The 24,943-nt window shown below is 33.5% G+C and overlaps 1 protein-coding gene across 1 annotated transcript in view; it reads right to left on the reverse strand.

Moving 5' to 3' along the window:
- The window catches only part of LOC129006006 (anoctamin-4-like), a 69,677-nt gene that overhangs the window by 43,040 nt on the left and 1,694 nt on the right, over positions 1 to 24,943 (reverse strand). The window contains exons 3-5 of the mRNA XM_054435093.1: positions 5,112 to 5,267; positions 2,984 to 3,070; positions 917 to 1,113 (exon numbers count right to left, since the gene is read on the reverse strand). Of these exons, the coding sequence (XP_054291068.1) occupies positions 917 to 1,113; positions 2,984 to 3,070; positions 5,112 to 5,267 (440 nt within the window). The remainder of the gene's footprint in view (positions 1 to 916; positions 1,114 to 2,983; positions 3,071 to 5,111; positions 5,268 to 24,943) is intronic.

The following is a 24,943-nucleotide window of genomic DNA, read 5'->3' on the forward strand; positions in this document are numbered from 1 at the left end:
TGTCTTCTTCCTTGCAAACTAAATTTGTATACACTTTTAAGGTGGTGAGAAACATTCAAAGTGACAAGTAGTAGCTGGTTGGGAAACTTGTTAAAGAAATAATATATTGTTGTCGACTCATACACTCACGCATTTGCTCAGAGAAACTGGTGCTAAAATTGGGGTCAATAGTTATGAATATATTATAAACCTTCCTACTACCCTGCCCGTGACCCCGTACTGGCTCCCTCCCCTCGACTGTTTCCCTATACACTTCATTGCCTTTATATCCCGATGGAAACATGAAATTAATCAAATCGATAAACCAATTAATGCTTTTACATCACTTGATCGTGTGTCCAAACAGTTGTCATGCAGATTTTAATAGACTTGCTACCCACATTGAATCAATGATTTAATTAAATTATAAATCACCTACCGGTTGGGAGGAGGGTTTATAATTTAACCCTAAACTTTAGAAAGTTAAAAAATATATTAGGAACGTTAATATTTTAGATTAACAGATTGATGAAATGTCCAAATGACCAAGTGAGAGGATGCATTTTGTTAATCTCTGTGGCATAAAACCTCAAACACAGAAATATGCTTTAAATTCACTGCTAATTTTAAAATATTTGCGATGCATGTAGAGTTTTATTAACAATTTAAATGCTCACCACCATAATGCAAAAGTACTGCCTTTGAAGCAGTTCAATCCAAGGTAAAACTGATATGTGTATGATTAAAACAAAATATTTCTTATATTATTATAAAATGTAAATAAGAATTAATACAAAATTCCCATAATGGCCATTACGTCATCAAAGAGCCATATTTGTTATAATCAGTTATCGTAATATTCATTATCATTGGAATCATACCAGTTGTTAGATATTGTATCTAAACAGTATCATTCACTCTGTTGCTCTCTACTAACATTTTTATCGACGTATGGAGGAATGCCTCCTGTAGAGTCCTCTAATTGGTCCTCTTGGTCCTCGTCCTCCTCCTCCAGAGACGTACTTAATGGCAGTCTTACGTCGTCTGATGGTGAAGGTCCCGGGGAGGATGGCAATGGAGTCCCTGGAATAACGTCTTCGCCGACCTTCCCGCAAGGTGCTTCGTTCAGTGGACCTGCGATCGGTATAGGAAGACATATCCGACAATAGCAATGACAAAAGCATTACATGTTATTCAAGGGATTATTGTAGAAATTTACTTTGAGATCAGTAAAACAATTTTCAAAGACGCTTCGAGATCTGGAATCTGACCCCATTCTTAGATAATAAAATATCTTAAACAAAATAATATTAGTAGCCTACACGAACCAAGCCAAAACAACGTGGTCATAATTGGTTCCTCACTTAAGGGCGGGATCAGACTTCAAATCCCGAAACGTATTTAATATATAAAATTTGCTTGTATTAATCGTGATGGAAAGTTGTCACAATAATTCCTCAAATAATATAAACTTATAATCATCAAAATTTATCCCAAATTAAATGAATCATTAGACTAGTTAATTTTTAAGTATACAAAAAATTGATTTTGTAGGACGATGATTTAACAGCTGACGAAAATATCGAAAGAACAATAGGATCATTTAAATTTCATAGTAAACAAATATTGACATAAGTTGGATCATTGTTATTTGTGCAACTAGTGTGCGAAGTGGCACTTACTTGGATACTTGGATACTTGGAGAATTCCCACTGGTATCGCATCAGCGACGTGGTCGTCAGGTTTTTATACATTTCTTCATATTAATTTATATAGATGGATTCATTTCCTCTTCAAGATTGTACATGGCCTAGACATACATTTCGTCAACACTGTAGTAGGCCACTTGACTTAAGAAAGTTTTTAGCGGGTTCTTGAATTTGTTGATAGAGGGCTCTTGTGTGATGTATTGAGGCAATTTATTGTAAATTTTTATACTATTGAAGTAAGGGCTCTTGCTTGCAAGGGTGGAATTTACTCGAGGTACATGTGGATTTGTTGCTCTTCTTGTATTGTAATTGTGGACCATGCTGTTTGTTACAAAAATATTGGGGTTCTTCTTAACAAGCAATGCGGATTCCAATATAAAGAGGGACGGAAGTGTGAGGATGTTCAGTTCTTGGAACAAAGGTTTACAGTGTGTCCGTCTATGGACTCCACATATTCTTCTAATTGCACGCTTTTGAAGGATGAAGATGCGTTTTGCCTCACTACAACCACCCCAAAATACCAAACCATATGAGATTATGCTATGAAAACAGCCATAATAAACCTTAAGGAGAATCTCGATGTCAACCAGCTTTTGAAGTCTAAACAGCAGGTAGGTGACAGATGACAGTCTGGGCGCTATTGCATCGACATGTGTTCCCCAATGTTTCTCCGTAATGTGTAGGCCCAAGTATTTGGTTTCACTACAGGTTTCAAGTAGCACCCCGTCCAAGGTCAATATCGGAGGTGGTTCAGGCTTCTTCCTGTTATAAAATTCCATTAATTTGGTTTTACTAGAATTTAGGACCAGATGATTTTTGCTACACCAAGTTGACATTTCAAGCAAGCCAGTTTGGGCGTTTTCAATCGTGATGTTTCGATTTGGGCCTGGGACTAGGTGACAGGCGTCATCGGCAAAAAGCCATAAATTTCCAGATGATATGGAACTTTGCGCTCGCGTTACACTTTATATTTTTCCTACAGTTACCTGAAAAAGTGGGCTTCCTTGTACTGATTGTAGCACGCAAAGTAGCTAATTGCTGTATTTACTTACTTTTGCCGCACTCAAATAACTATTTGTGTTACGTTGCCAAATTATTTTCAAGCGTATACGTAACATGGGCCTAATAAAACGATGTTTTGTGTTGTTTGGTTGGAATACTGAAGTGCGGCAAAAGTAAGTAAATGCCGCAATTAGCTACTTCACGTTCTATAATCAGTGCAAGGAAACCCACTTTGTAAGGTAACTGTAGAAAAAAGTTGACAGAAAATCTCCACTGTAATCGTATCTACATACCGAATGCCTCTTGTATGGCGTAGCTCTGGGAGGGGGCTACGGTGGAACGTGACAATCTTCGCTGCCGACCCATGGTGGATGTGGTCCCTGGAAGTTCCGGAAAAATCAGGTCTGATTATGCAAATATTTATACCAACTTAGCAATAAGGTGTCATACGAACATACTTACATACATACATATATATTTATATATATATATATATATATATATACATATACAGGGTGAAAAAAGTCCCGGGACAGTTTAATATTTCAAAATGTGGTACAGATAAAGCATCAAAACTTGATACACAGGTCCTGGGCATTAACATCTTTTTAACACATTATTTAATGATGCGCTACCTCCTCAGGGGGACGGCCCGCTAGGAGTCACAAAAACAAAAAAATCTTAAATGTAAGCATAGGTTGATATGCACATAAAAATAAAGGCCTTTGATAGTAAAATACAATGCCTTAAACGAACTTAAACGGTCAACCGAGTCAAAAATGGCAGCCGTTTAAAGATTTATTAAATCTGCCCTTCTGAATCTTTGAGCGCCTGCCCTATTTTAACCAGTAGTTCTTTTGAGCTCAAATTTGCGGCATTGTATTCTACTAATAAACACCTTTAATTCTATGTTCACATCGACCTATGCATACGTTTATGATTTTCTTCTGACTTCAAGCGGACTTGTAGGGGGATGTAGGCACCCTGAGAAGCTATGCGTATAACAATACAAATTCAATGCATCTAGAATAGCTGTCATTTTTGACTCGGTAGTCCGATTGAGTTCGGGTTTGTGGCAGTGTATTTTACAATGAAAGACCTTTAATTTTATGTGTATATCAACCTATGCTTTTATTTAAGATTTTCTTCTGACTCCTAGCAGACCGCCCCCCGAGGAGGTAGCGCATCACTGAATGTGTTGAGATGACTTAAATGCCCAGGTAATGTGCACCATGTTTTGAAGCTCTATCTTTATTACTTTTTGAAATATTTAACCGTCCCGGCACTTTTTTCCTCCCTCTATACATATACGAATACGTTTTAGACCGGTGCGATTGGATAAATTTATCGATTTATACGATTTCATGTTATGGGTTGTCTATAGGTTTGACCTTGTATCTGTTTCTTCTGGACGCAAACACCACTGAAAATACTTGGCTGAAATTTAAAAAAAGTGGATTATGAACACGGTCAAAGTATTTCTATCCAAGTAAAATTAGCACTGACATTAGTAGCTGATCAAATTAATCCAAATAAATTTGTGAAAACTCAATGGTATAGTGGAGATTTCTTACTTCAATTATCGTGAGGCATGTGTATATAACTACGTTTCCCTCAGAACCACATATTTCTAGTCAACGTCTTTGTTCCGTTGCGAATCACGGATACAGGATTTACAAGTAGGGGTTTATTTATGATTGAAGCCCCGTCCAGTCAAATTCCCTTAGTAGTTTGAAAAGGCGTGGCTTATATTTTCAATCACTACAAAGTAAAAGTTTAGAGATACAAAATTACGGCAAAGTTGTTTTGCACAATATAAACTCGCACACATTTTCCTTGAGTTATATATCACGGTTAGTCTTTAATTCGTACTCCTGTACTGTTCGTACCACTGTACATACAATAAGTAAAACCAAAACCATGTTGGGTCTTGGACAACAATTTTATGGTGGTGTCGTTTTTTGGATCACTGTAACGATGAATGAAAATTAAAATTCCCTACTCCGCAATGTCAGCCTGCGTTGATCATGATATTTTAGGCGACGACGTCGCGTCGTCGAAGCGGGGAGCAAGCTGGGTCTAGTCGTAAAGAGTAGGTGGTCTCCCTCCCCGAGGACGCAGGTTCAAATCCCACCAATCACCAATGACTTTAAGCTATGTGATAATGCTAGTTGGGGTACAGAGCAACCCGACATATCCGCGTAAAGCACCTCGGGACTTTGGCTCGCCCCTCCATTGGAAGACATCCGGAATATAGGAGCGCCGAAACACGTAATCTGTTAGGACCAACTCAGGAGTAAGGTATTGTAAGTATCGTATCGAAAATCAAATTGTTTCAGAACCAAAATATCGTATATCGCATACAGACTATCTACATAGATGATAATGTGTATCATCGTAGGATACGAGGGTAGGACTTACCCAGAGACTGTGTGAGAGCCGAGCCTCGGTGGTATACCGGACTCATGAGTTGGCCTCCCTCCGTCTCCCCCGGTGTGGACCCAAGGTCACTGAAGGACACTCGTCGTGCCAGAGCCGCCGCATCTGACCCCTTGAGGTCTCTGGTTCTCTCATTGCCTGTAAGTCATAACCAAATTTTAACACACATGTGCCCGTGGTTCCACCAGATATGATTAATTTTTAAGCGATTTTATCATGAACGAGAGGTAACATAACCTCGGTGTTTAATATACAGCGTGTTCAAAAAATAGGGGACATAATTGACGTAGTGATTCCTTGTGTCAAAATAAAGAGAAAATTTAGTATAAAGTTTTTTTTCAAAAATCCCTTCGTTAACCAGATATCCACCATTTTGTATTTTTTTACATACCGGTAAGCATATCTTTGATTTTTCTCTACCAATCTTTGTGAAACTTGGTATGTATGTTAAGATAGACGAGACAAATGTTAGGAAAAAAATCATCTTGATTCAACCTAAAATTTCAAAATGGCGGCCGTGTTAAATTTTAAAACTCAAATTACTCCAAAATGGCTGATTTTAGAAAAAATTTTCAAAAATACTTTTACTTTGAATTTTTAATTTTCTATCAAGCGATACCAAGTTAAAAAAATCGAATAAGAAATAGCTAAAATATTACGATCTTTAGTTGTAAAATGGGGCAAACCTGTCTAGTTTCTGCCTTATTCTACCACATTTTACAACTAAAAATCTTAATAGTTCAGCTATTTCATATTCGATCTTTTTAAACTTGATGTCAGTTGATAGAGTATTAAAAATTCTAAATAATTGCGTCCTTGACATTTTTCATAAAATCAGCCATTTTTGGGTAATTTAAGTTTTAACATTTAAAACGGCCGCCATTTTGAAATTTTTGGTTGAATCTAAATGATTTTTGTTTATAACATCTGCATTTTCTACCTTAACATACATATCAAGTTTCATAAAGATCGCTTTAAAAAATGCAAAGATGAAAATGATTACGAAAAAAATACAAAACGGCGGTCATCTGGTTAACGAAGCGATTTTGAAAAAAAACTTTATTAGTGATTTTCTCTTTATTTTGACCCAACGAATCGATACGTAAATTATATCCCCACCTTTTTTGAACACCCTGTATAAGGTTAAACGGTCATGACTTCACATACAAATCCTAAAAGCCGCCATTTTAAGGGAATTGCAATATTCCCATGCCATCAAGTTGAATCATACCTGACCATAGCAACAACTTATGAACCACTTATGCATTAATGTGCAATTTGTACTATGGTATATGATTGTTCTAAGAAATTTGGTTATAGCGACGATAAAGCGTTAAATACAGAACATATCATTGACTATATTATAAACACTAGTGTTTATATAGCAATTAAAATATCCGTTATTATCCTTGCGGAGGGTAATTTAATTTATGTATTTCGTTTGTAAATATTATTCACATTGTATAATATAAATTTAAATATTTTATTACAATACGACAATGTATAAATATTAATTGTAGCTTTTTATTTGCTACAAAAATAAGTGGAAATATTTGGATAACCTTTGACAAATGGATTTATTTCATACTAAGTTATTAACATTTCACTAAAACATTTTGATAACTTCTCTGCAACAGCAAACCTAACCTAATGATATTTAAATAGGAAATACATCTAAAGATTTGATTATGCAGTTTGAAACATGCTTGGTCAACAGGTTTGTTGTAGCGGGGGTATTATGTTTTGATCACAATCTTTACATTAGTGTACAATACTGCAATATGTTGAGTTGCATGTTAATGTTGCTTATAGCCCTGTCGTATGGTATCACACATGAATCTGTAAGTTATCGCGATGATTGCATTTTTTATCCTGCTTTAATCGATGTTGAATGTTTGGAAAGCTAATAACCATTTTAATGCTTTGTTATCGTATTACTTCATAGTGTGCACATTACTCAACGATCACATAAGACCACATTACTCTTTTCATGACCGAACAAATTGAGACAATCGCTCCAAAAAGGGGTGTAGTGAATACAGTATTTATAACGTTAAATTTACTTTCTTAATTCATAGATAAGAATCCACGCCAATTAGGTGGGGTTAAATTGATGTTTTCCAGTGGGGCAGAAATAGTAGGATGGCCACAGCGATTCCTCATGTGGGGGAGGTCAATTTGGTAACGTTGAAGGAGAAACGTGAATAATTTAATCCCTTATTTCCCTTACCTATCACAATGACGTTTTTTGAAACATATCATCTACTGATTTCTTAGTAATGTGCCTTACATCGCGGTACTTTTTAGTGAATTTCTCATATAGGGAATCTCGTATTATTGTAAGACCTGGACCCAGGACTGATTATTGCGTTGATGACCCCAGAGGCCAAACCACCATCCGTTCAAATTTATATGTGTGTGTTTCCGTTTGCACGATAGCTCTAGAAAAAATCATCCGATTTTGATGAAATTGGCTACAAACGTGTAAACCTGCGTCTATTCAAACGAGTTTGCGAACCGTTATGATCGTATCATAGTAACGGGGTTTTATGGGGTGTTTTATGCGATAAAAATGGGGTTTTCTTATCTTTTGAACTCAAAATACCGTACCTATATAATTTCCCAAGTTTTCGTTAAGCCATTTTGTAGAGCTTAAAAACAAAATAATAATTTAGTATCTTGAAGTGTTTTGTACGGTTATTGGCAACGGATAAAATTCAAAAACTTGTAAATTTAAAATGCCCATGTTATTCTTCTGGGGTATAAGTAAATTGTTTTAGATTGCTTGTTTATGGATAGATATATTTTTATCAAACTTGAGAACTCTATTTATTTTGTATATAAGCTACATTTTACTAAAAACACAATTTATTACCTTCCCTGTAGCAGCAAACCTAAGTACTCGTTAAACCTGATGTTGTTTATATATGGACGTAATCTGCCATGTTTAAGGAAATATTTAAGTGAAAATACAATCAGGCAAATGGAAATTCGCTTAGTCAGCAGGTTTGCTGTGGCGGGGATATTTAGAGGTTATACTAACTATTAATTTACATCAAATGCTAATTGTTATAGTAGGTCCTAATTTAATTTAAAAATAAAAGCAGGTTAATTAATTGGTTCTCAAAAATTAAGTTTGTAGTAGTTTGTATTGTTCTGAAGAAACTCAAGTATGAACTACTATAAAACTATTATCTGCAAGAACAAAAACCTGTATGCCAACTAGAAGCAAGGGCACTGCAATTATCAAAGGCATTCTGCATTCATATACAGTACTGTAGATGCACTTTGTTAGGCTTAAATATACGTATATTATGTAGAATTATATTTCTGAAACCAAGCCCTGTTATAACAAAACTTGTTTTTAATGTGTACAGATTAATATAATTTACAATTGGAAGTTTTAAGTTGTAATATTCAGGGCGTCTTCTTGATCTACAATTTTTGATTGCCTTTAAATTTTTTCTATATTAAATCTCTTAACCCGTTATGCCGCATTCCTCATCTTTTGTTATTGATTTTCAAAGCGCTGTCATATATACTAAGTACATTTTAGTACATACAATTATAACCATACATCTTAAATACAGCCCTAAAAGAAAAGTAAATATTTTCACACGAGACAAAGTAAACACGTTAAAATATATGAACTATGAGTTATTTATGCAGCTTATTCACAGCTCTTATAGTCATAACACTCACGAAAGTTATTGACATAAAAATATCTCCTAAAATATAAATATTGAATTTCATATTGTAAGAAAGTTAGTATTTTTCCAGTAATTTACAAGAGCAGTATTTTCCAAACTAGTTCATTGTATGTTTTCTGCAATTCAGAAACGCCTTTTGGATTGCCTCAGTCAATAAGACTATAAAACAAAACGAAAAAACAATCTAAAATTAAGTTTAGAAAATAAAATTTCTGAATAAAATGTTAAGTCTGAAATATGAATTATTCGTTTCTCATCTCTCCCCGTCTAACTGGCCGAGCCGCGGTGTCTATATAAATCACTCTTTTACCATCCCTTAAAATTACCCATATACACACCATACCCATTTACCCATTAATTTACCCATTAAACCGCCCACTAATTTACGTGTTTTTTACCAGCTCAGGGGGTCGGCGATCGATTTATATTGGACACTCCAATCATCATTAGACCCAATAGGCGAATGACATAACTAATGACCATGAATAATTTATGACTTAAACTAAATTATGATGAGGCAGTTCAAGTGTAGTCACTTTCATACATCTCTAGTAGGCGAAAAAATAAAATCATAAATATAACATAAATGCTAAATAAATTAAAATTATTTGTTTAATCACAGTTAACTGTTATCTCAATCTTACCTGTATTGTTCCCGACCTTAATGAAACACCGCTGTGCATGTTGAAATATATCCCTCATTTATATACTCAAAGACGGTACAGGTGCATATGGTAGTGTGACAAATCATGAATATGCAAAGTGCTGGAATATCCATGTTTAATGACAACTAGTGGTGTATCATTAATGTCAGTCTATTGCGAGGACCCAATGTTGTTGTATCGTCACTGTGCTGTTGCCAGGTTCTCACCCCCCCCCCCCCCCCCCCGGAGACTTGAGGAGGGGACTTGAAGGGGGGGTGACAAACAGAAATACTCAGCACTTATATACGTCAAGTAGTTTGAAAGTTTGAAAACTATCATAGGACGATAACAACTGGTCACATCTTTAAGATATTTACAACTACAGCGACATCGACCAATATTCCAGGTCAGAGGGAAGAACGTAATAGTTTTTGTATCAACAGGCACACTTGAAACTTGACATTACTGGCATGAAATAAAAGATAAAACGAATCTATTGTTTTTTGTGTCTTAAATGTTATACGGTACTGATATTTTATGTGAGACGGGGAGGCGGCGACAAAGTTTCATGTCATAAATGATGCCCCTACCGCAGAAAACCTGTACAACAAGCTAATTTCCATTCGCCTAATTGGATTTTCACTAAAACATTTACATAGACATATCAAATTTATTCGTTATTAATATAATATAGATTAACGAGTACTAAGGTTTGCCGCTACAGGGTAGGAAAAGTTATGGTTTAATACTAATAGTATAAAATGAATAAATTTGACAAAAATAACATTTAAAATTTTAAATGTTCAGTTTTTTAATGTTCATCGTAGCCTTTATATGTACAACTACAGTTCAATATACAAGTGTATTTTCACGCTCTACAGTATACTCGATTATAGTAATGAAAATTAGGATTTTTATGTTTTTGGGGTAAAAATATGAAAACCCCATTTTTTAAAGATGTATAAGCCCATAACACTCTGTACCCATGGCCCGATCTTGTTGGTTCGTGAACTCATTAAAGTATATCCAGCCCCACACAATAATGTAATTTTTCATTAAAATTTGATAAAAATTTCTTTTATGAGTCATCGGGTTGACAAACGCGCAAATTTTTTTCGCATACACACACATAATTATACTCGTATTATATCCTAACTTTAATTTTATATATGTTATTTATTTAGGGGGGTGAGGATGCTGGCCCACAAATTTAAATTCAGGTCATCAATGTAAAATTTATGTTTTTGAACAGAACAAAATGTCTATTCTATCATTTTGAAAACCTAAATATAACTCAACTTTCTCTTAAATTATACTGTATCAAAATAAAATTAAAACAATGACTCTATTTTTTAGTTTGTCTAAGTTTTCATGGATGTCTCAAAATATTTTTTCAATAAATAATGCCTATTTTTTATTCCATTGACCAATTTATCAATTATTACTCCAAATACATAAAATTCTCATACATTTTCTACGATAAAAAGGGCTTTAAAAACTTGAAATGAGCGAAAGGTGTTTTTAAATAGTTTTGGTAAATAACTTTTTAGCTATTTTGCACTATACAGAATATGTTAATTTTATATTTTAAAATGTTGTACTATTATTTATTCATAAAGAGAAATAAAAAGGTAAGAATATAATGATGTTTTATCATTGTGGTGTTATAGGTTTTTTCTTGTAAAAATATTAGATGAAATAAAAAAAGTACAAATACAATGCTGTCTTATGCTGTCCCATATACTTGTCCTACCCAAAAGTATATTTTGAAATCTTGTTAAATAATCAGGTCTAAGTGAATTATTTAATTATAATTAGTAAGGTGTTTTTAAACCTTGAAAAAGATTTATTTTGAAATTTGTTAAAATCTTTTTGAAAAATTTAGTTAAAAAGCTAACAGTACGATGTCTTTAAACCTTGCTCTCTTCAGAACATATATTATTTTTTTATATAATTAAGTGAAAGAAAAAGTACGAATAGTATGCTGTCTACATATTCTTGTCATTTTACGTTAAATATACAAGTACAAATAGTATGGTGCTTTATTTATTGTACAATTTGGAACATTACACAATGATACATACTTATGTGCACACAAAAACAATGGTTACTAAACCGTCTGTTTGGTTGACACATTAATTTTTGTTTTAAATAAATAACCGAAAGTAACTCCTTGACAAAAGACTGAAAATAAAATAATAAACTTAACATAAAATACATTTTTTTAAAATCTATCTATAAACAGAGCTGATAACAAAAGTCACAAACAAGGAAAAATAATTTTTGAGATTACTTGCTTTTTCAGTTGTCTAAAAGTTAAACTCCTGTATTATATCCCATCTTACACTCCAAGCATCTCTTAAAAAACCACCCAAAGCCCTCCAATCCCTTCAATTTAAATAATCAAAGAATTCGTCTTCACTCAAAGAATGTGCTTTTAGCCAAAAATATCTGATATTCTTTAGAATTGGGCATACTGCTACGTAATGAAACACTGATTCAATTTGCCTATTATTGCATAGAGAGCAAATGTAATTTTTATTCTCTATCCAAGGTTGATAATTTAATGACAGTAGCCCTGCTCTGGCCTTAATAATCCAGGATATAAGGGAAATGTCCAAGTTATCAGTGAGCAAGGGTCTGTCGCCGAGCTCAAGGTCAAGAGAGAGATATTGTGAGTTTAGGAAAGATGGGGACAAGGAAAGTTAGGGACACGGAAAGTTAGGGCCTAATAGGGGTTCGACCGGGGGGGAGGGAGAGATTAGCTGAAATAGGCTCTGAAACGACTCTTTTAGAACGAATCGTTCTCCTGTTTCAGTTCACAGAGAGCTTAGATACAGTAACGGGATTGACTTTAAAATCATAACTTGAATATTTCCAAACAGTAAACCTAAAAATGTTAAAAGTCAGACAAGTTCTGATTGATTCAGGCCTAATCGCCTAGGTTTGCGAGCTTCTTTTTTTACCCATTTTGGGTAAGTTGAATATATATTACAGAAAATATAAACGCATTCTATGCAATAATATTACTGAATATAATGTTATGACACATTGTTAAGATATATTGTTATAATTAGTTTAAAATTAAAATATGTTTGCGATTGTGTAGGCCTACGATAAACGTTATGAAATAAATTGTATTTTTGTTTGCACATTGCGTGTATTTGGTTACTTTTATGTCAGATAGACATTTTATCTCTGAATTTCTGATCCGCTGTCATTTTTTTTTCGGAAACGCTTAAGAAGACAATATTTTATGCGGCCTACTCTGGGAAAATTATAGGACTGCGCGGTCAAGATTGAATATTTTGACATATATTTTCAACGAAAATTCAGTAATTTTTTTAAGGGGTTCAAATCGGTTTACAAGGCTTTGTAAAATTAAAGCGAAATATGTTATATATGATATTACCCGATGGTTAAAGATTTTCTGGCCAAGGGATCCTTGGCTGGATCCGCCACGGGATTAAACTCTTTTTTTTCACTAAATTGGTGAAAATGGCCCAATGTATTTTTTTTTTTAATATGTGTACATAACGGATCGGGGTATAGTTCAGTGGACCTGTGTTTCGTGGAAGGTCTAACATTGGCAAAACTATCTCGAATTCTCTGAGAGGTTCAGTATTCTATTCAATGAATTTGCAGAACAGGGAAAGAATGAGTGTCGTCCGTTGGGGGGTCTATTTCGTAGAACACTTGGCAATAACGGTCGCATACCATCGAGTTCAAGTAGTTTTGAATGTTTAAATGTGAAATGTGGAACTGGTTAACATTTTAAAAAACTGACCAATATTATTTAACTATTTGTAACTTCACAGTATACTTGATTTGCCTGTTTCATTTATAGGGAGGGTTTAAAAGCTAAACCTTTAAATAAATTAGACTTAAAATTAAAATACAAACTATATATCTCTCGGCAATAAATTACCCAACATAGGCTGAGGTAATAAATTAATGTAATAAATTTATAACTTTTTTTAATGTAAAGGTTTTAAATAAACTATAGGTTGTCCAGTGGTCGAAATCTCGACCAAAAATATGTAATTTACAGACTTTTCTATATTGACCCACGCTGTAAATAAAACAGGTGATTGGAATTTTTTCCATTTGTTTTGATTTTGAATATATTTTGCGTTATTTCGTCACCAGCATGGCAACCCAAAAGATCCATATTAATTTATTAAAATTAAAATTAAATTGTTTGTGTTTTTTTAGCCCATTTTAATTAATAAAGGGATTTTTCACATCTACGGAAAATATCTTTTCAACAGTATGCGTAGATTTACCCTGCGATGCACACGAGCTGAGAAAAAAGGTTTTCAAGAAACATGCTTGCATATTAATATGTAGATGTTAGCTTGGAGTTGGATGGACCGAATTTATTTTCTCTTATAGATAGTTGTAACTAATAGCATATTTCATCGCTAGGGCCTAAAGTGACTCTTTTTGACCATGCGGTGAACTATATTTTTCGTCATATTTCATAATTAATTAACAAACAAAGCTAGAAAACATAATAATTGTTATGTAAAGATAACTTTTCAACACGAATTCCAGCTTGTTTTGAATTCTGTCAATGCAAATAAGCAGCTGTTTAGTAAGTGATTCAATCATTTCGTCTATTACGATTGTGTTACAGTTCATTGTACCATCGATAGGTCGAGCAATCGATAACAATGGGCTAAACCCTTACCTAATAAATCGATCGATAAATAATTTATATCGATACGATTGCCACAATCGTAATTTACAACTGTTTACAACAGCTGATTTTTACTCCCTAGAGAATAAAAATGATGTTTACTCCCTGACCAAAAATTGATCAAAATGTATTTCTTTGTAGGACTTTACTATTGATTCACTACTACGAGTTATTCTTGCCCGCGAGTCTGTGACATGAGTTAGTTATGTACCGATTGTACTGTTTACTGGTACTTTGAACCAATAATACATTTTTTTCAAAAACCTGTACCGATAACGAACGTGTAAAATTTGTCACTAAATTAATTGTCCTGGAAGTGATTCCAAAACACGTCACTGATTGTAAATAACTTATAACTTAAAGATACAAGTGCAATTTTGTAGGAAGAACACATTTCTAAACAGATCGGCATTTGTTTTTAGACCAAATATTATATCGTCACATTATTGGTATTTGGTAAGTGACGTTCGCAGTAAAGAATTGAAGAAAACGTGTCTAATATCATACAAATCAGTGTTTTGGGTAATTGTGTATATAAATATTTCAATCAGTATATATTGACGACGAAGGAATAAATTAGGCCTAAATTACCACCACTTTTAAGAATTCAGAAAAAATAGTTTTAACAACAGCTGATCCTTAAAGTTCCTCTTTTGCGATTGCCACGTAAAACCAAAACAATATTTATGTTGGAAATTGGAGGTCAATCACACTCTCGCAACTACACATAAGTTAACTGACCCGAGTGACCTGACACCCCATCAACTGGCCTGTTTGAAAGGAAAATCTGCAAATTGCAAATTAAGTCGATTCGGAGAAACGTGCGAGGGGATTAACGGGACATTGATGTATTCTGTTCACTCATATTTCCTTTACCTTTCCAAGTACTGAATGTTTCTGGGTTTGCTTGGATTAAACAATAGGTGGAATACTTTGTACCAGATGCCTACGACTACATTTTACAACAGGCATTTCTTTAATCTTTCTCAGTAATAGCTAGTCACGGGTTGTTCCTGAATTATATTGTATTATTGTTCTAATACAAACGAGAGAAATTCGTCCATGTTCACGGTCGTATAACATAAATTGAAGGCTATAACATCATCACGAAGTTGATGCTACTGTTTTAGAAATATTCAAGTGCATTTTTGATTAAAAAAATGTATGCTTGAATAATCATTTACAATTCGGGTTTACTCCGTGATTAATAAAATAACCCCACAAATACACTTAAATGTACTAAATCTGTTGTCCCTTAGCTCTACAAATAGTAACCATTTAAACAAGGTGAAAAATGTAAAGGGAGGTAGAACTAGATATAAATACAACAAGTATGTCGTAGTTACAACCATCGAAGTATATAACACAACAATGTGTTATATACTTCGATGGTTACAACTAGACCTAGGTACAATAACAATAGAGAACGAGACGATTTAAAGAGTCGTTCTCAGAGCTTAGTCAGCCTCCGTTTGCCTCCCCCTCGGCTCAAAACCCGATTTGTCCCCAAGTTTCCGTGTCCCTAAGTTTCCTCGTCCCCATCTTTCCGGACACCGATATTGTTGGTGGTACAAAGACGTTATCGCTCTCCCCTCGCACTCCCCCTTCCATGCGCGCCGCTCTACCTCTACCAGACCAAACAGCTGTGTCTGGAGTGAGTATAAATCATCAATATTAAAATCTATCGTCATTCCTCTTTTGCACCCAATCGATTTTAATTGCTTGCACCAGTAAATATTTTTTGAAATAATTTGTTTAGCAAGAATATGTGGGAGTCTATTTTCTGGGAGTAATAAAACTTTTAATATTGTCTTGATATGTAGTGCTAATGTATAAATATGCAATTTCTCGAAACCTGTCTCTAAATATAACACATAATTGGGAGTGTTTCTAGGTAGACGGAATAATTTTTTAAGAAAAAAGTTTTGTGCGTTCTCTATTGTTTTGGATTCCAAAAAGCCCCACACTTGTGCTCCATAACATAAAATCGGGAACCGGAGTTTTGCCAACGGGTGTCAGGTAGATGGGGGGATGCCGTCGGCCACCTCTTGGTGCGGAGATTTGCCAACGGTGGGGGCGGGAGAAAGAGAGTGTGAGGGAGGGAGAGAGAGCGATTGTCAGGGTTGTCTACGCTTGGGGTTGACGACCAGGGTGATCACTGCGTTCATAGGAATGCAGTCGCATTGGGAGGAAATGTATAAGATTTTTGAGCCAGGAGCACTCATGACACATCGATTCTTCGAGTGATTATTAAAGAGCATCCATCTTTCTCATAACAGGAAAACGTACATATGTCCCCTAATGAGTTGAGTATTTATCCTTGTAAATTAATGTTTTCTTATACAGTAATTTTCAACTTTATAGTAGCATACTCAAGCATAGTAGTATACACGTGTCTTTAAGCGTCTTATTTATTAGATGCACCAAAAATGTTCTTAAACTCTTCACCTTAAATAATAAAAATAATTCAATTTATATTTGCACCATTAAGTTCACCTAAACAAATAAATTAGCTCTAAGACGTTGCTATATTTGACAAGAGCTGTGTCTAAAATCCTGTTTTCATGCTGAGATAACGCTTTTATTATTTATATAATTATTTAAGGCTTGCAGTTATATCTCGCGTTTTCCCATATATTGATAACATTTTGTGTATCAAATCAAATGAAATAAAAATATATATATGGCTTCGTTTAGTTGAGATTTATCCAATATTCGCTTACAAATCCCACTTAGAAGGTCCTCGTAGCAGAAATCCTATCCTACTAACGAAAACTTAGAGAATTAGGCCTAAAAGAAATCATATTTAATAAGTTTGTACTGCTGAATTATTTTTATTGATAAAATAATTATCTGTTAGTAATTAAGAATTAAATATAACTTAAAAATATGTTTGCAAATAAATATTACCGCCGTTGCGTCACAAAAACCTTCGTACTCAGCGAATTGCAAAGTTTATAATACAACTTATGTGTTATAACTTGTACTGTACCAAAATTTATTGAGATATTTTCACTATATTATTATTTGATAAAGGGACTTCTAATTGTTGGTATTTAAACCAGAATAAGAATGGCGGATGAGTGTAGGAGGATTGTAGTGCGATCTGGAGGATGATGAATGATGAAATGTTGCTTTGATGTCTTCTGACGACGCCGATTTTGCGATCGTTGAGAGTCAAATTCAATCAATCGTTAATCATTCAAATTCAAATCTTGTAACAATATTTTCTTTCTTAAAGTACGGAAACGAATTGACGCAATGTCCAGATAAATTCGCGTACACGGTAAAAGTCACTGATGTTCACTTTTTTACAGAAAATAGGCCAATTATAGGAAAACCAGGAAAACTCCATTTTCGACACTAGTAACGAAATAAACCATTCTAGAGGTCGTCCAGTGGTCGAAACTCGATCAAAAATATGTAGGCCTACAGTTAGATTTTTTAGCTAGAAACGGTTGAGGTACGTTGGAATATCTTTGAAGATGAACCTTTTTGGCTGTAGGGAGTGTGATCATGTGTTAAATGTTCACATGTCAATTTTAAGGTTAAATCAAAACAAACCAACTGGCATGTTGTCAATTAGGGACAAAGTTGTATTACTTACGAAATAATGTTCATTTAAGATCAAATTAATTAATTTAGTATTACCTATGTCATTGTATGATTCATTAGAATAGATTCATTGTTTGTTTAGGCTCATGTGTTTTATAAACCAAACTCAAATCTTGCTATACCTCGGCCTATCGTATAACGTTTCACTGTTTGATACCTGGTAAACTTATCAGAATCCATAAGTGAATTATTAGCAATACAATTTAGCTGTTAATTATAATTTAACTGTGTTAAAGCTCAAAACGTTAGGCTATAATTTCATTGAAAAGTATTAAAAGTATAAAGGCTTATCTCGTCATCTCGAGAGTATATAATTCTGTTGACCCCTAACTTGAAACCCTTAAAAGGTAGCCAAACGAAACGTAAATTATCCCAACAGTTTATCATGTGTATCCCAGTCACAGCAACTACATTATTCTATTAATATAATGATCGACATTAATTTTGCAAGAAGATTCAATATTTTAATATTTGCTCATGTTAAATTATTTACTTTTTAAATCAACCATCACTTAATTTGAAGACCATAATTAAATAACAATTTATTCATAAGTTGATTTGGTATTAGGAATCACGGTTTTATTTCACTGTAAATATTCTCTAATGACCAAGTGATTTTATTAAAGTAAAGTAAGTACATTTAACGATTGGCAATTGAGTATTATGTATGCCAGTTTGTTTGTTTTGATTTAACCTCAAAATTTGACACGTATGAACACATGATCGCACTAAAAAGGTTCATCTTCAAAAATATTCCACCACAGCTTAACCACTTCTAGCTAAAAAATCCAATTGCACTGAACAGACTTCTCTATTTTTCACCCCAAACTGTAAGTTTGCAAAAGCCGTTAGCATGGCAACCCATAAAGCCCATGTTAATTTTTTTTTTATTTCAAATTCATTTTTCGTGTTTATTTTTTAGTCTATTTGAATCTTTAAAGGCATTCTGCACATCTACAGGAAAATATCTTTCTAACAGTATGAGTAGATTTTCTCTGCGATGCACACGAGCTAAGAAAAAAGGTTTTAAAGAAACATGCTTGCCTATGTATTAATATATAGAAGATAGATGGTTACAACAATGTTGCTTATAAGAAATGTACTATTAAATATTTGTTGGTATTAAAAATTAAGAATTATAAATAGGTACGGAACATATACTGTGTAAGTTAAACAAATATTACAAGGGTAAAGAGTTGATGTTTTGTAAAACTATGCTGTTTCCGATTTTAAATTTCTCAATGACTGCCATTTTGAATTGCTTGAACGTATACATGTGGTAGTCAACAAAAAGTAAGATCCTGTTAGTATTCATACATTGATCGACTTTAAAGTTGATTCCAATAATAGTTTAAAAGTTAAGTGGAATTAAATAAAAATAACAAACAAACCGACATGCAGAAAAGTAGCCATTTTAGACCCATGTTTTTAAATATGTTTTTTATTAACATAAAATACAAGTGGACAACATTTTTCCAGGGAGTTTTTATACACCCTGTATAATATACACACATAACAATTAAGTTATAAACAATCTGGAAACCTCTATCTACTGAAGTTAGCAGTCTCGCACGTGACTTAGAAAATATAAAAAAACGTCACTAATGAAGTTTGCATTCAACGTTAAATGATTGCATTCTGTTACGGTTATGTAAACCAACCGTATTTACTATTAACCGCATTTATTAACTGTATTTTGCTAATGCAAAATAATTAATTAATGTGGCCACTGTTAAATGTTTATTTTAAAATATCTTACGGGTACTTTCCTGTTAAAGGGAACATTCATTATTATTGATCTGATTTCTTTCGATATATCGATAATTTTGTTTTCCTTTACGATCCATACCTTCTGTTTTAATATCTTCAAACACATTTAAATTACAAATTGTCATCTGATCTTGTTTAGGCAAAACATAAATAAGTAAAACTGTTTTAAACTAACCTAATATAACTAACCAAACTTGCTGGGTTTGCTGTATCATTTAAAATGTCGTTTGATAACAGAAAAGGCATATGAGTAATATGAAACGGAATTTGGAAATTTTACAGCAAGTTTGGTTGGTTAGGTAAGGTTAGTTTAGAACATTTTCATTTCAATATAATACTAGTGTACCTGTTGCTCGAATTCGAGCAATTGCAAAGCATTACAGGCGTAATTTTAAAATAATTTCCGATGACTTTATAAGAGTCAACTCAAAGATTATAGAAATACTAAAGATGTACACAACAGTTAGATATAATTAAAATTTGTTGTAAATATCTAATCTTTTTTCAAAAGCTGACTTTGTTTTTTAGTGTTTTCTAGAAATAATCAAAACCCATTGCAAATACTTCATTTTGACAAATTTAGTAAATCACAATTTAAATATTAACAGCTGTTTCATTCAAAAGTAGTGTAAATGTATGCATATGGTCGTGATGTAAACAAATCTAAAGAGGGGACTTTAAAGGCCTCTGGGGCAGAGCCCCAAGGGAATTTACCTTGTTTCTCTTTTGATGGCTCATCTACAGACTAAGACCTTTCTTTGTTTCTTTAGAGACCCCTACCAAGTTTCTACGCCCAGCCGTTCTCTGAAATTAGCAGTGACAAAACCCCGTTTTTCCTCCATAAGAATAACATGGGATGGGAATTTAAAGGCCACTGGGGCAGAGCCCCAAGGGAATTTACCACATTTCTCTTTTGATGGCTCATCTACAGACCAAGACCTTTCTTTAGAGACCCCTACCGAGTTTCTACGCCCAGCCGTTCTCTCAAATTAGCTGTCACAAAGAAAAACAGTTTCAAATTAATATATAGATTTTTAAATTGTTTGTTGATACTGAACAATATTTACTTATCGTAGTTGTCAGCTGACATCTCGTTCATTATCGGATCAAAAATAGAATATCGATGTATCGGAAAGAAATCATCGATAATAATGAATGTTCCCTTTAACAGGAAAGTACCATTTTACGCAATGCGGCCAAGGCCAAAATTAGTACAGCAGCTACTATGGTTGTACCAACTATTATATTAGTTTTCTGAATCTAACCATTTGAATCCCCAATTAAATGTATGTAAATATTAAAACATATACATATTTTAAATAGCGTATCCTGGAAGATGTTATTACGGAATATGTACGTTTTCATTTTACGGAAAAGGCGGATACACTTAACAATCACACGTCCTTTCCACAAGAAACAGTGTGTCAAGAGTGCTTCCTGGCTCAAAAATTCAATACATTTCCTTTCTCAGTCAGAGGTGCATAACTGCATTCCTTTGAACACAGTCAGCATCCTGCCTGGTTTGTCCACCCTTAGCGGAAGCCACCCTCACGGTCACGTGTAATCTCTCTCTCTTCCATCCCCCTCTCGCGCCAACCCCCAACCGTTGGCAAAACTCCGCAGTATGAGGAATTCGCGGATGGGGACCCTTTCTACCTGATACCCGTTGGCAAAACTCCTACACTCATCTTAAAACTGCGTTATAACAAACTATTTTTGAGCTTAGCGGAATCTTACTGCCCCTTATGAAACTAGCCCATATTGAATTAATTGCTAGTTTTGTCATAATATTCTTTTGATGGAAATATAAGTTCCACGACAAAGATGGAGTAAAATCGACCCCTAGATATTTATAGCTGTTTACTACCTCTATTGTTTTGCCTTTGTACCACCATTGACAATTTGTTCCAAGCCTCCCTCCTTTCCTAAATACCATGACTTTTGATTTATTTAAATTGAGGTTGAGGTTCCATATTTCACAGTAATTTTCTAGCCTATTTATCATGTGCTGCAGACCTGTAGCTGTCGGAGATATAATCACTATATCGTCTGCATACATCAGCATATTGACCTCTGACCACCAAAGTTGCACCCACCTTCTAACACTTCTGGCAGATCATTAATGAATAATGAGAAATTAATAGGGCTGATTAGACATCCCTGTCTTAAGCCCATGGAGGTGTTAAAGCTGTTGGTTATTCCTCCAGGAACCCATATTGACGCCGTGGTTCCCGAGTAATAGTTCTTCAATATAGTTAGTAATTTTGTTGATAAGCCACGATAATTTGAACATAAGGGCATCTCTGTCTTACAAATAGTATGGTGTGCAAATATATTTGTCTCATTCAAAAATTATACTTCAAAAATCTTGTTAAATAATTAAGTGAGATAATAATGTAAGAATAGTATGCTGTCTTTAAACCTTGTCTTAATTAAAAGATTGATTAGTTTAAATTTAAAAACAATCTTGTTGACGTTTTAGTGAAATAAAAAAGTACGAATAGAACGCTGTCGAAATACCCGTTTGCTATTAAAAATAGATTTATAAATTTTAGGAAATCTAGTTAAAAGTTTAAGTGAAATAAAAAAGTACGAATAGTATTTGTATATTAATATCCTTGTACTATGCAAAAATATATTTCAAATTGTTTTTAGATAATCAAGTGAAAGTATGGATAAAATGCTGTGTATGTATCCTTGTCCTTAATAAATAAAAATTTCAAATTATTATACAGCATAGCCTACTCTAACATTTAAAAATGCTTTTATCTATATCTTTAAGTTGAAATTATTTGTTGGTTTATTGCAGCCTCTACATTCTATATTGATGATTTGTTTCTTTTTGCAAACACAATACTTGATCATTTCCCCCATACATGATATTTATTTCTTCTTTTTGTACATTTGGATCATTATTTTGGGGCTTAGTGTTTAGTTTTTCTTCATTATAGATGAACGAATCGGGTTTTTGGCTTCTGGTTACATAAAAATGAAAAGAGTAAATCGGTTCCGGGTCTAGGACTTACCGTGCGACCTACGGTAATAACTTCATACCTATATTGGGGAGGACTACACATAAATCATAACCATAACTAATAATCATAAATTTCGGAGTTCCCAAACTAAATTTAACCTTTTGCACTAAAACGTAAGGATTGAGCATTGAGCACATGGCGTTCCAATAACTTTCCTCCTAGAAAACTATTATATCAATACAGTAGGCCTTAAAAAACGACGTGTTCGCAAGAACGAAAAGACGATGACGACGTCCGGCTGAAGATGATCCCGTGAGGATAAAAACCGGTCGCCTTTCAAGGTCAAAAGGATCACTTGACAGCAGGTAATTTCACCAGTACACGTATTGATCAGTGATTCGGAGGCTTAACTCAAACAAAATCCAATTATAAGAGTTGTTGACAAGCTAATGGGAGAAATATGTGTCATATTTGCTGATACCGTTTGTTTTTTAATATGTACATAATAAAGAGTGTTTATAGAACACATTCTTTATAATGTAACCTGTCACTTCAACTTATCTGTTATCAATTTTATCTTTGCAAACGTTTTTTGCTCTAAATTATTTAATGATGACATTTTCTACAGACAGTAAAGATAGTGTCTGTCAATGGAAAAAAGGAGAGTATTTTCCTCCTATTGACAATTTGTTAGAGTAGTTCAATTGTTCTAATTATATATAGTCATGCAATTAATGCTGTATAAACTTCTATCTAGACTTGCACTTCTAGAGATGAGTCGGTGAAGATAGAATCGGTGTTTCAGATGCGTTGTAGAAGTCCGTCTTCGAGGCCAACTCAAACTAGGCTACTTGACATAATTCTAGGAAATACATCGTTTATTAATTAATTTAGTTTGAGAAAGGATTCCGACGCATATACTTGCAATTATCTGCTTCACGAAGGTAAGACGCAATGATTTGTATCATTGACTATATACTATATGGTATATTTAATGTTTGTATCCATCCTCAATAAACAATAGTTGAAGGATGATGTAAATGTTTTAGGTCTTACATGCATAAGAGGTGATACAATTCTTATTTTCTCAAACCAATCGTGAATTGAACTTTTTCAAATATTGTCACCAACATGTAATTTATGTACTGTCTCTAAAATGTAATTGAAGAACCATTTTGATAAACTGTATCGATGAGGGTGAAAGTGTTATAACACAAAACGACTGGTATATGTAGGCATTGAGTAGGTTACAAAAAAAACAAACATATTTTGCGAAACATAAATAATAATTGTACAAAATTGCAGTTTTACAAGCAGGATGACTTCTGTATTTGAAGAATTCTCGTACGTAGAGTGATTCGGCAGCGTTTTCTGAAAATGATATGTCTTAGCCAATTTTCCTACACGGATATATATGTAATATTTTAGCCATCGGCAACAGGAAATATCTTTTACCGTGATCATTTTCTACCTTGCGTTTTAGGATCACATATGCATACGTAAATTGGTCGGCAAAAATTAATACAACTACGTATATTTTAAGATGTATTAAAACTGTGGACGTTATAGAAGTATCTATTCCAGAAACTTGTATTCATTTAAATGTTTTAATTTCATTTGCGCGCGAAGTGAAATTTCAAGGCATTTATATTTATTTTGATATGTAAGTTTAATGTTTTTTAAGAAAATCTTAGTTATAACTTAAATTTTCCGTTTATTTAATTTTTTTTATATACTCTAAAAGCCATTGACGGTAAATATTTTGTTCATTCGGCAAAGGTATTGCATTTCGATTAACATAGATTGTATAAACACTATAAACCCTAGAGGAGATCGTTGGATTCTTTTTAATATGTATAACAGACATTGTAGTATTGTGAGAGCATCTCATAAGTTATCCATACGTATACAATTAATTATTTCCAAAAGAGTGTCTTTGATTATCTTATGTATCCCTCTCTAAATTGTATTACAGCCTAAACACTCTAATTTTGTGTGGCTTATTTATTTTATCGTCCACGTTTTTTAGTTGTATGAATTTCTCCCATTCATCATAGGTGTTAAAGGTCGGCTGCTTTCTGTAATTTTAATTGTGTCTTTTTCTTAGTGTTACAGTCATATTTAAACAAAAATTCATATCGTACACAAAACTCAAAACATAATTAAAGATATTTTAGACTATTTAGTTGATGCAATTTATATCTGATGATTTTTATGAATATCTTTGATCGTGTGATTAAAATTACAAACATAAAAACGTAAAAATCCGCATGAAGAATAAATAATCACAGAGAGAAGTAACCACCTAATAATTAGAATTTTCTATAATTTGAGCACTTATTGAATCAAAATTTAAACTATAAAAGAACCGTTTTGAAACACAAAAACCTACTATGCG

The sequence above is a fragment of the Macrosteles quadrilineatus genome, unplaced genomic scaffold (assembly GCF_028750875.1).
Source record: "Macrosteles quadrilineatus isolate MER2022 unplaced genomic scaffold, UCM_ALF_1.0 Scaffold_54__1_contigs__length_841927, whole genome shotgun sequence".
Classification (NCBI taxonomy): Eukaryota; Metazoa; Arthropoda; class Insecta; order Hemiptera; family Cicadellidae; genus Macrosteles; species Macrosteles quadrilineatus.